Consider the following 12,387-nt stretch of genomic DNA (forward strand, 5'->3'; position numbering starts at 1 on the left):
ATAACTAAATACATTTTTCATTGTCACAGCAAAATAAGATTTATTATCTTGAGATAACAAAATAATTAACTGTTATCACCCCTCTGTCTGCCTTGTGGACTCCTGCTCTCTCACCTGATCGACTATTGCATAAGTTTGCCTCATCTCTCCTGCCTGCCTGGCTTTGACTTTTGCCTGTTTTCGACCTTAAGTGAACTTTTAATTTTGGGTTTTTACTGAGCCTTTCACCTACTTTAAAACATCAGCAACTGTACTGAATGAAATGCTTATGCTGTGTTTTCTGGTCATTTTGTTGTTCATCTTAATTTCTTGCTTATTCACTTGATTATAAAGTAAAAGTGCAAAGGCCATGTATTTTCGTTAAGTGCAGTTTACGTTGTTTGTGTGCATGTATAGTCTCTGTATTCTTTAGTCCTCGGTTCACCTGCAGGAGGAGCTGTGGCTCGCTGCAGCCTCTCTGGAGCAGAAGAGAGAGATCCCTCTTTTTCTCCTTCAGTGGCATGAATAATATCCCCAGTGCTGGAGAGAGAGCACATCAAGAGGCAAACGGGAAGGGGAGAGAGAGATAGCAGCCAGTGTGACAGATAAGAGCGTGGCAGAACTTGTCTCTCTGACTGCACCGTGGGCCAGGGGAAGAGAGAGCAAGTGCACCACCAGAGTGTCACACACACAAACACACTCTGAAACACACACACACACACAAACCCCTCAGCCTGGCTTCACGAGAAGAAGTTCAGAGAGAAGACTGACCTCAAGAAGGTACAGTATGTTTGTGCATCTCCTGCAGCCGTGTCCCCCTCTTTATATCTGAAACATTACCAGAAAATCGGATGTGTTGCGCTCATTTGATGCTCCACTTTGTTTTGCAGGTGGGTTTGGTGGAAGTTTGGTCTGTGGATTAACTCGAATGTTATGGCTTTCCTCAAACTGAGCCTTCTTGTCCTGTAGAAGTCCTCTGGAAGAACTTGCCTCGTGTTTACATCCTGAGGGAGGATGGAGAAGCTGTCAGGGAAAGACAAGGAGCTGATACGAGGCAGCTGGGAGAGCCTGGGCAAGAACAAAGTTCCTCACGGTGTCATCATGTTTTCCAGGTAATAATTTACACATTTGGCATAATTCAAATGGAATTAGACAGCCAAGTGACTCGTGTGAGAAGCAAATGTTCTTCACTGCAAATAACATGAATTCTATTACAACTAAAAGTAGCAGGATCCTGAGCTTGTTTTTGTGTTGTTACTTAATAGCTGTGTTGTTAGAATATGTATCAGGTGTGGAGGAAGAATCAAGCTAGATCCCTCGCTGCACACTTTCACCATGCAGGGACCGGAAGCTTGACTTGTTGCTTGGCGACCGGCTGCAATAATCCACAATTTACTTTGAGACAGCTGCCACTGAATCAGAGACGACTAGCAGGAGAGATTTGTAGATGTATGATTTACAGATTGATTTTGTGTCTGTGTGGATGTTTGGCAAACCCATGTGCCTATAGAACAGTGTGGTATTTGTCTGTGGTAGACTGTTTGAGCTGGACCCTGCGCTCCTCAGTCTTTTCCACTACAGTACAAACTGTGGCTCCACACAAGACTGCCTCTCCAGCCCTGAGTTTCTGGAACATGTCACCAAGGTAAGCTCCGTTCACCACAGCGACCACTATAAGTACACAGTTTGTACTTGTGCACAGTTTTTTAACACTCTCCATGTGTGTTTGTATGTGATTCTCAGGTGATGCTTGTGATCGACGCAGCGGTCAGCCACTTGGACGACCTTCACTCCTTGGAGGACTTTCTGCTCAACCTTGGACGGAAGCATCAGGCAGTGGGAGTCAACACCCAGTCATTTGCTGTAGGATTTAAGTTTTATAGTTGGGGCTGGGCGATATACAGTATGATGATTATTTTTGTGATATTAGACTAGATATCATCTTAGATTTTAGTTATCGTTGTATTGTGATATGGCATAAATGCTGTTTGCACAACAGTAAAGTCATGTAGTTTTCTGAACTTACTAGACTGTTGTAGCTGTTTTATTATTTGCCTTTACCCATTTAGTAATTATATCCACATTACTGATGATTATTTATCAAAACTCCCATTGTGTTAATATTTTGTGAAAGCACCAATAATCATTCCTACACTATCATAGATTAGGGGTGTCATGATTTCAGTTTGAAAATTGTTCAAAATGATCTTTCAGTTGCAACGATCGAAATGAAAAAGCAAAATCTGCAATTCTCAAAGTATTTTTTCTCTCCACCCCCACTAACATGTGTCTGAAGAAAAAAACAACACTTCATAGACGACACAGCGTAGATTACTGGCTGTTACATCACACTTGATACCATGTAGACTATCTTTTTACAACATAATTTGAAAATGTAAATGATGGTCTATCAATGGGAGAGCTGGTAGTCGATAGTAGATTTTAGAGAATAGCAACACCCCTATTGTTGATGTCAATATCAGGTATTTGCTCAAATATCCTGTGATATTTGCATAGCTTTATATGCTGTTGTGTAGTTTAATCTACAGCAATGCATCATATTCTTTAAGGTCATCACTATTTGAGACTTTACAGTATGTTATTTTAGAGTAAGCCTGTATATTGAGATATAGATCACATAACGCGACATAGCCTAAAAAGATCAAGATATTATTTATAAGTCATATTGCCCAGCCCTATTCATACTACAACTCTCAAAATGCAGTTTAACAAGTGAATGAGCTATGACAAAACTTTTCCTGTGTGTTTGTCTTCTTTTTCATTTTTGACCTCTTCAGGTGGTCGGCGAGGCCCTTCTCTACATGCTGCAGTGCAGTCTGGGCCAGGCCTACACGGCGCCACTGCGTCAAGCCTGGCTCAACATGTACAGCATCGTGGTAGCTGCGATGAGCCGAGGGTGGGCTAAGAACGGCGAGGACAAGGCGGACTGAGGCGCACAGCGGGAGCTGCTGAGCAGATGCTGTCAAGTCACTCGACGTGGTTGCCATGGAAGGCTGTACATTTGCTCTGTGAGTGGGGTCGCATAGCGTAGCACATGTATGGTGTGGTTACACTTTACAATTGGATCGACCAATCGCAGAGTTTGTTTTCTTTGCTGCGGATGTTTAGCTGCCAGGCAGTGCTGCTTTGTACAGCTGTGAGGGTCTGAGCCTGAGTGTGGACCCGTAATCTGAGCGCCTCACTTTGAGAAAAAGCACTGTTGAGTCTCTTTGTATATAACGGCTTTGATATATCTACTCAAATGATAACAGTGACTGTAGTGGTCTTTGTGATGTATCTTAAAAGAGTTGGACACCTTGTGAAACACTAGATATTATATTTAGGCATCACACACTACTCAAACTGTGATGGTTACTGTGGCCAGCATGGGCAGCTCTCTATCTAACTGGAACACAGTGATACAAAAGTTTTGAGACAAAGCAATGTGATTTTACAGAAGAAAATCACCTTAATCATAATCATTTCTGTGTTTTCTATTGATATTTCACATCATTACACCTCTTTTTTTTGTGTGTGACTTTGTTAACCTACTGATGATAAGCAAAACAACTGTTAAAACTTATATTCAATAGCTACTGACAAGAACTGTTATACTCTCTGATGGCTTTCTTCAGAGATCTATGACTGTTAAGGCGTCCATGTGCACCTTACTCGACATGGTGTGTGATGCTCTCCTCAGTAGAGGTTGTGAGTATTTTCATAGACTGTTACACTCTAACTAATAGACTGTTACGTGACCTTTTAGAGTTTGAAAGTTAAAGGGCATCTTGGAGGTATTTTAGCATCTTTGTTTCTTCACTTTTCAGTCATTGTTAGTGTAATGTAGTTTTGTTGTACTGTATAGTTGCTTATCTCAGTAATGCTTATTTAACTGTGTAGTTGTGGCTACAAATGTAGTATAACGTACCTCAGCTTTAGAGGTGAAGATGAGCAGAATCGCATGTAGAGCTTCTACATGGAAGTGAAGCTGGATGTGAATATTTGTTTTGAATTTTGAAACAAAGATTACCTTAATTGATTTCCTTTTTAATTTATTAACACAAATACTGTGTGCTGACACTGTCCAATTATGTGTGTGTTATTATTATTGCTGCCATAACACTGTATGTATCATCCTCAGCTGTTATTTACATCCATGGTCATGATGCCAAGTAACTTAGCAACAGTGCGCCAAGTATTAGATAATAACACCATACAACTGTAAATCCAAGCTGCTGATATGTGGTTATTATCGCTTTAGTCTGAGTTTACATTTATAAAGTTTATTTTTATATTCTGAAATGTATGTGGATTTTAAGAGCATTGGTTTGTTTTTGTTTTCAAATGTGATGTACTGTACAGTATATCCTGCATTTAATCAAAATATTAGAAATATTATGAACTTCTACATGTGCAATCCTTACAGAAAATTATAAAAGCAGACTTTTCTATTTGGAGAACTATTTTATCCCTGTTTTGTCTGTACTCTCCAGCCCACAGGTGTAATGTTTATGAACTGACTGTGTAGGTGGTGTATTTGTAGTGGTTCTTTTCTTAGTATCAGTACACAACCCTATGCAGGTTGTTATTGTTCTCCATGACTGGGTTGCACCAGCAAAGATACATTTATTTAACCTAAAATTAATTCTAATTAGTGTTTAGCAAATTAAGCAGAAGTCTGTTGCGCAATTACAGCTAATCCTTGCTGATGTTTTCTAGCTAGCTAAAAAGTTTAAATGTTACATTACTAATACTGAATCCCTTTCAAAATTAGTTTTGGTGCAACAGATGTTAATTTACTCTAGGTTTAGGCTAAAGACTCAACTGAGGTTAAGAGATTTAATTTCTTAATTTTAAGTTGATTGAAAAGTTTTTGCAGCATAGTATTAAGTTAAACCATGATTTAGTCAGGTTTATTTTTGTTGGTGCAATCCAGCTCATGTCTCTGTTTTCAGTACCCTGACATTAGGTCTTTTTTAGCAGGCATGACTGACAACTGGCATGTTATCATGTTAACATCCAGCTCTGTACATAATATCGAGTGTGTCACTGTCTACCTCATCATTATCAGCTGCTACTGAACAGCGATGACTTCACCTAGTTATCCTTCAACCAAAAACGCACATTATGATTATTATTATTATTAGAGTTAATGCAAGCACGCACTCTTTGTAAACTGGATTCCATCCTACACTACACACAAAAAAAATGTTGTGTGCTTACTTTGAGACTAAATAAAGTGATCTGCTGTGGATATTTTACTGCTAAACAAGGTCAGTGTGTTTTCCTCTCTTGCACTCAGATTGTTTGTCATAGACTGATGATGGTTACAACACAATGGTCTGCATTTGAAATCAATCACACAATGCTTGATTTCCTTCCCACTGACAGCCCATCCTCTAGTGTTACATAAGATCCAAAGCACCGAATGGCTCATCGCTCTTGGCTACAGAGACGAGGGCGACTTCAGGCACATCAGCCCACTTACTCATGCAACTGCACAATGTCATATCGGGATTGTTTACAGAATTCACAAAACTGCCAAGAATTTCACAAACTTGCTACTCTCATCTGTGCAATGTGGACTATTTTGTTTTTGTTTTCCTCTAAAAAAAAAATAAGTAAAATCCTGCATGTGTGTCCTATAGGTGATGCTATAGTAACGAGAAATGTGGAGATGGTCATTGTAATGAGTTATCTGAATACACAGGGCTCATTTCTTCCCAGATATACAATTTGGTTGTATCATTGTAAAAGTCACATCCATGAGTTGGCTGTCTGTTCTGCTGTTGGAGCAGTGGTTGACATGGCCTTAATCTGTCTCTCTGCACTCCACACAGTATCCTCACTCTCTCTGTCCCGCTGAGAGTCTGCTGTATTTATGTTGGCTCCATGCTCCATGACTCGCTGCAGCCTCCAGAACCACACTGAGCCAGAGCTGTCTCGCCACTGGGCTTCATGGAGACTCTGACCCGGCCGTCTCTCAGGTCACCAACCGATGGTTAGATTGCACCAAAACTCACAAAGCTACTGACTGAAACACAGTAGCTGTTTAATTCATTAATCAGTTCCTATACTTCTAGTCTTACCTTGTAGTGTACGAGGATTTGCTCTCAAGGCTGTCGTCTGGAGGGGAGTCTGCGAGAAAAGACAACACGCATTATTTTTAGAAAGTCTGCAATGTGTTTTGGAATGAAGGGGTATTGAATGTTGTCATGGCAACTGTTAAGCAATGGTCCAGAGTCGTGTGTATGCCTGTGTGTGTGTGTGTGTGTGTGTGTGCATGCATTTGTTTTTGATGAGAGAGCAAAGCAAGGCATTGCTCAATCACTCACTCATCCTAAATCATGCTGTGGAGAGGAGTGAGGGGTGGACGGTGACTGCGCGTGCAGGCTCAAGCTAATAAGGTTCGCTCTGATAGCTCTTCCACTGTAAAGAGCTGGAGTCTGCAACACACGCCTGGCAAGCAGCAACCACAACAGTGGGGATGAGCTGTCAGTCTGCAACTGCAAAACAGTCACTTTGAACACAAGGGACAACCAGTTAAAGGATAAGACTGGTCATATTTACTGATTGCCAAGAAATCCCATGAAAAGACCCAAACAGTGTGTTAGTTTGTTAGTACTAGGGCTGGGTACCAATGCTCAATACCTTTAAGGTATTGAGGTAAGTAGTATCAAAACCAAATCAAGCCAGAGATTATATTATATTAAAGTGCTTTGGGCAGCAGATTCACCACTTCTAAGCAGAAGGTAGAAGATAATTTTATCGCAATTTTACTTAATTATTTTACCGAGCAAGGCCTCTCTTCCTCTGGGTAGCTGCCATCATAACTACTGCACATCCCCAGTGTTCATAGCTGTCTGTGTACGCGTCCATTTGGGAGTATAATCCAGACTTCATTCAGACTCACCCTGGTTTTGGCTGGGTGCACAGCTGCCTGCACCCATCACAGACATCTTCACCAAGCAGACGGGACAGCTTGACATAGTGAAATAATTTTACCCCAAAGAGAAGTGTTAGTTTTGCGATGACTGTTGGTTCTACATGCCTGGAAGGGAGGGTGATGTGAGGTATTTGCAGTCTGCAAGCTTACTGCTAGATGCTACTAAATCCACACTGCACCCTGGTCCTTTAAAATACAGTACACTACAATATGATACAAGACACTTTATTAATACTCCAGTGGGTGCAACTTTAAGTCTGTTTTCTTCAGTTTTTTATTGTATATGGGTTCTGAGTGAGAACAAACCTACACCTGCTTTTCATACAGACTGTGAAGACAGTAGAAAGTATTTACAGCTGATTTACTTAAGCTACACAGGCAGTGCTTATTAGTTAAGATCAGTTTATTGTTGGGTTTGGTCTTTTCATGGGTCCTTCAATTAAGGGCGTTTGGCAAAGGACAAATTTGTCAGCGTGTCGGTGGGCACAGGGCTGCTAATTAAATCCACCTATAACTGATTTCCTACAGTGTTGTACAGCTGGTAGTCCAAAAATATGACAAAGGTTATGTAACAATTGAGCAATGCAGCAACAAAGGACGTATATCCTACAGTTACCTGGTGTGCTGCATTAGATAACTGTTCTTGACACCTTCTGCGCTGATATAATGAGGAAGGCAATTTATACCTTACCTATACTTAGACTTGATTTAATAAGGTAATCCCCTTTTGAAAACTTTTTCTACCAAGTTCATGAAACTATCTCAACACAAGGTTCATCTAGTAGCTGCTAAATGGTGAGATTTATGTATTAGCTACTAATTCTAAGGTCAGGAAGAAACTCAATCTCAACTTTTAAGCCAGTGTGGACAAAAAATCTTTACACTGCTCAGAAAAATGTAAAAAAAAAAATAATTTAAATTCAGTCTACTAAATTCACTTTGTGGTAACTTTTTTGTCAAGTGTCATTCCAAGGTCAAGGATGAACTCTCTGATGTACTGTAAGTTTGTCGAGAGACTACACTATACTCTTGGGGAGACAACAAGTTCAAAAATCTTAACAAAACTGGCACTACTTTGAGCCACAATATTATGTAAATATTAAACAACACCAACTTATTAAGCTACATTTGCATGCTGTAACTAACCCATATGGCAGTGACAATATGTCTGCTGCAGGAGGCTGAGACATTTTCTATTCTAAGCATCTGGGCAGGAGAAAGGCGAGCGGTGGGCCACGCACCCAGAGGAATTCACCTTTCACTGAGTAGCATGCTCTCAGCAGTTGCCACGGGTGACAGGGGAAATGTCAGGGACTTTTCTTTCTTCTTTCGTAACTCTTAGCAACGAACAAGCATTGTATATAATGGCAGGCATGTTATCTATTTTTTTTTTTTTTTTCTTAGAAACCCGTTAACCTCAGAAAAATGACATCCAGTCAGTGTGAGATGTTGCTCAGAAAAAGGACATGCTTGTGCACCACTTTGGTAGAACAGCATCCAGCATTGGCACTGTGGTGCTACCACTTTCCAATGTGGTTTGGATAAAAGCAGATGTTCATACAATTAATTGCCCCATCCAGCCTCAGATGTGGTTTGAGGGACAAATGAGGCCTGTAGAATTTACAGAGGCTTCTCCTGAGGCTAGTTTGTATGCAGACACACTGCTTCAAACTAAGCTAACATGCACCTGCATTCATTAGCCGCCTCTCCCCACAGCGCTGTTAAATGAATGAATTGTGTTTAGAGAGATGGTCTGTTTAAAGGAATCACTGGCATCAGTAGTACACTTTGTTAGACTTTAAAGGAAAACATTTACATGTTGGGGAATTTACTTGTTTTCTTTATTGCAGGAGATTGACATCACTCTCATGTTGTGTCTACACATAATTTTTTTTGTTCTAATTAAAAAAACCAAAAATATGTTAATTGGTAAGCTTTACAGATGTTGTTAGGCAAATTTCATTACCTTTGGACAGAGTCATGCAAGCTGTTTTCCTTTTCCCTGTCTTTGTGCTAAGCTAAGCTAACTGGCTGCAAGTGATAACTTCATATTTAACGAAGGCATACAGATACAAATGTGGCATCAATCTTCTCATGTAACTCCCAGCAAGAAAGCACATATTTCCCCAAAATGTCAAACTATTCCTTTAAATGGTAAATATTAATATGAGCCATAAACCAGAAACATATCCTTTACACATTTCCTGAAGGCATCATATGAACATTCACTCTTGTCCTAGGTCTACTACTTACCACATCACTGCCTCTCAAAGGCCCTTCATCACAGACCACAGTAGAGGAGAGCAATAAGGAGTTCATGGCACAAGATGAGTGGATTGAGCTGAATTAATTTTAATTTCAGATCACAGCACTTCACTTTTGACAGATGAAAACTCATTAGCCTTACAGAAATCAATCTCAAACGTGGTCTGTCCCTTAACCTCAACCCTCGTGGAGATATAACAACCCACATTTACAGCAGGCTGGCTGGTCACATATGAAATAAAGATGATACGCACATTTCAGAACCAAGAGCAAAAACCAGCGAACATGTCTGGAAAGCTAATGTACCTCCAAATAGACCAACTGGATGGCCAGGCCAGCAGTATATGAACAGACATGACAGGATACTATAAAACTAGTTAAGCATGAAAATGGACAATCCCTCCTTGCACGGCCATTAGAGCTCAGAATATCCTAATAAGTTTTATTTTGTATTTTTCAAAGGAAAGGACGTTTAATGATCTGTGAAACAAGCTTCTGCGAGAGAGAAACCCACAGGACATGTTGGCAGTTCAGAGACAGAAATTTTGAGATGCTCTTTGATGTTTCTTTTTTTCCAAATAGATGTTACTTCATGATTTTCTGAACTGACCACTTCATACTCTCTCTGCTGCCAGCTTTCATCTGTTTTATACAGCACGGGGGACTAGAATTAGATCCCTTGTAAAATGAAGTAAATACATTTAATTTTATGCAATAATATGCCATTAATTTTAGAAAAGGGCAACTGAAGAAAAACTTAAAAGAATGCAATTGCAGGGCTTTGATTTTATATAAATTAAATACAATAATAGAAAACCTTATCTTACCGAATACAAACTTGACTAAAATTTACTCACTTAAAATAACCAAAGTACAAATTTCAAAATATGATCAAACAACACAGCGACTGAGAACTGAAAAAAGATACTGAATGAAATCAACAATAAGGCACCAACAAGGCTACAACACAAACTGCTTTCACACAAAGACACACAGTAAGTAAACTTAATGTAGAGCGTGACGTTGAAAAAAAAAATCACTACTCAAGGTCCTCTTCCTTCTCTGTTGTTGAGCTTTTGATCGATCACATGGTCTTCATCAGCAGATGAAGTTTGCTTACTTGTCATTGATCTATAGACGTTCTATCAATTTATTATTGATTCGGGCATCTCCAAGACTTCTCACAATCTCAGAACCAGAGCTGGGAAGTAACAAAGTCCAGTACTTTGTTAGTGTATTTCAGGAGACTTTTCAGATATGTGTAGTTTATTTGAGTATTTATTTTTCTGTCGTCTTTTTACTTTTAAAACCTACCTTAGTTTTAATCCATTTGAGGGGAATTATTGATTATTTTTATTTTGTGCGCTGCTGTCCCAACATCAAGACCGATTTAAACCGTAATGGACGGGACAATAACACATAGAAAAGACGATTCCTTGATGTATTCATCAGTACGTATCACACACGATATATGTAACAAGACAAAACAGACATAATAAGATGGAAAAGACAAGTTGTAACAAAATGTAAAAGACGTAAAAGCTATGACAAGACAAAAAAAGGCAACAAGACAAAAAAGTTGTAAAAAGAATTAAAACTGTGAGAAATTAAAAAAAGACATGACAGAACAAAAAAAAAAATGACATAACACATAACAAGATGTAACAAGACACAAGAGACATAATAAGATGGAAAAGATGGAAAAGTTGTAACAAGATAAAAAAGACCAAAAAAGTAATAAATAATAATGTTCCTGTTTTCGTAAGAAAGAATCTGGATGTCTGTGGAACTGTAACATTGTTGTTGGTGAAGGCTCACAGTATGGGGATAAAACTTGGCCACAGGGGGCCACCTACATGGAATATTTGGTGCCCCAAAGGCCCAAGAAGACTTCCTCAAATGTCATGTTTTATCCACAACCCAAAATATTCAGTTTACTGTCATAAAGAAGCAACAAAACCAGAAAATATATTCAGATTTCAGAAGCTGGAACCAAAGAATTTTGACCTTTTTTTATCTAACTGATGAACTGATTATGAAAATAGTTGCTGATTATTTTAATTAGTGATTAATAATTGATTATTCAAATAATTGTAGCAGCTCTACTCAATATTTATGCCAACATAAGTACTAAAAATGCACACAATAGTGGATAGTTTGAACATCTACAGTTCCAGGACAAACAAAAGGCAGTAAGCTGGCTTTGTATGTGGACTGTTTTGTTGATTTCTTGGTGGAATGAGCTCACTGCTTGTCTGTTGACTACTAGAATGAAAATCACTACTCTGGGTTGGTTTTGTGTTTGTTGTTATTGTGTTTTGATCTCTTTCCCCGCTCTTTAGTTTTCAGTCCATGCAGCATATTTCAGGCCATGCTGGATTGTCACACGAAAGGGAGTGTTTGTTCAAGGCACAGCAAGAGACATGAATAACAAACTACAATCTGTTTACATTCAGTTTCATGGGAAACAAACTTTCAGCACACCATGAAGAAAGAAAAATATTCTCAAAATACAAAACTTGCAAACATTCAGACTGATTGTAGACCAATGAGATTAGCACACGGAATTTGACTTTAAAGATTAGGATATGAATGCATACCTCATTTATACAACATACAGTAATCAACATGCAGTGGACTGTCACGCAGAATAGGTTAATAAACTGAAATCATGATACAGTATAGTAGTGCTTGAATTTTCATCTTTGTATTTGGGACATAATAAAACTTAATTTTAGCACAGAAATATTTGACCAACACAATAATAAATAAATACAAATAAGTTTTTTTCCAGCCATTTATGGGAACAAATTATTATTTAGAATTTCTACAACCAAAAACCAAACTCAAAAATATAATGATTTGGTAGTAACAGATGTTTAGTTACTTTAATTATTTCACATAATTAACTAAATTAATAAAGAGATTTACATATTGTTCTCTGGGAGAAAGTGGACTTCATGGCAAATATTCAAAATGTTGTAATTCCATAATCGTTCTTACAACTTATCTGTATAGTTTAACATTTTGAAAGAGAAACAAATTTGCTTTCTTGCAGAGTTACATCAGCGGATTAATACACAACAGCTTTTGCCACCGGCCAGTTAGTTTATCTTAGCATAGCATAAAGACTGGAAACAGGGGGGAACAGCAAGCCTAGTTTTGCTAGAAATGAACAAAAGAGCCACCCAGCACCC

General features: G+C 38.7%; 1 protein-coding gene across 3 annotated transcripts; it reads left to right on the forward strand.

Moving 5' to 3' along the window:
- Position 1: 1 nt before the first annotated feature.
- Positions 2-5,579, forward strand: ngb (neuroglobin). Of its 3 annotated transcripts, none has more exons than XM_084743254.1 (5): positions 2-869; positions 949-1,091; positions 1,516-1,624; positions 1,723-1,842; positions 2,778-5,579. In XM_084743254.1, the coding sequence occupies exons 2-5, from the start codon at positions 994-996 to the stop codon at positions 2,928-2,930; spliced, it is 480 nt and encodes a 159-aa protein (XP_084599380.1). In that variant the 5' UTR covers positions 2-869; positions 949-993; the 3' UTR covers positions 2,931-5,579. The 3 variants fall into 3 exon arrangements, with proteins under 3 accessions (XP_084599380.1, XP_084599379.1, XP_084599378.1); XM_084743253.1 differs by having other exon boundaries at positions 2-759; positions 870-1,091; XM_084743252.1 differs by having other exon boundaries at positions 2-759.
- Positions 5,580-12,387: the final 6,808 nt, after the last annotated feature.

This window comes from Lutjanus erythropterus, chromosome 18, assembly GCF_056507025.1.
Source record: "Lutjanus erythropterus isolate fLutEry1 chromosome 18, fLutEry1.hap2, whole genome shotgun sequence".
Classification (NCBI taxonomy): Eukaryota; Metazoa; Chordata; class Actinopteri; order Lutjaniformes; family Lutjanidae; genus Lutjanus; species Lutjanus erythropterus.

What these genes read in the sequence shown, in the direction of transcription:
- ngb (XM_084743254.1), top strand. Translation starts at nt 994, where the DNA reads ATGGAGAAGCTGTCAGGGAAAGACAAGGAGCTGATACGAGGCAGCTGG. An exon ending in GGTGTCATCATGTTTTCCAG is followed by an intron (nt 1,092 to 1,515) that starts GTAATAATTTAC and finishes TGTCTGTGGTAG; the next exon opens with ACTGTTTGAGCTGGACCCTG. An exon ending in TCAACACCCAGTCATTTGCT is followed by an intron (nt 1,843 to 2,777) that starts GTAGGATTTAAG and finishes TGACCTCTTCAG; the next exon opens with GTGGTCGGCGAGGCCCTTCT.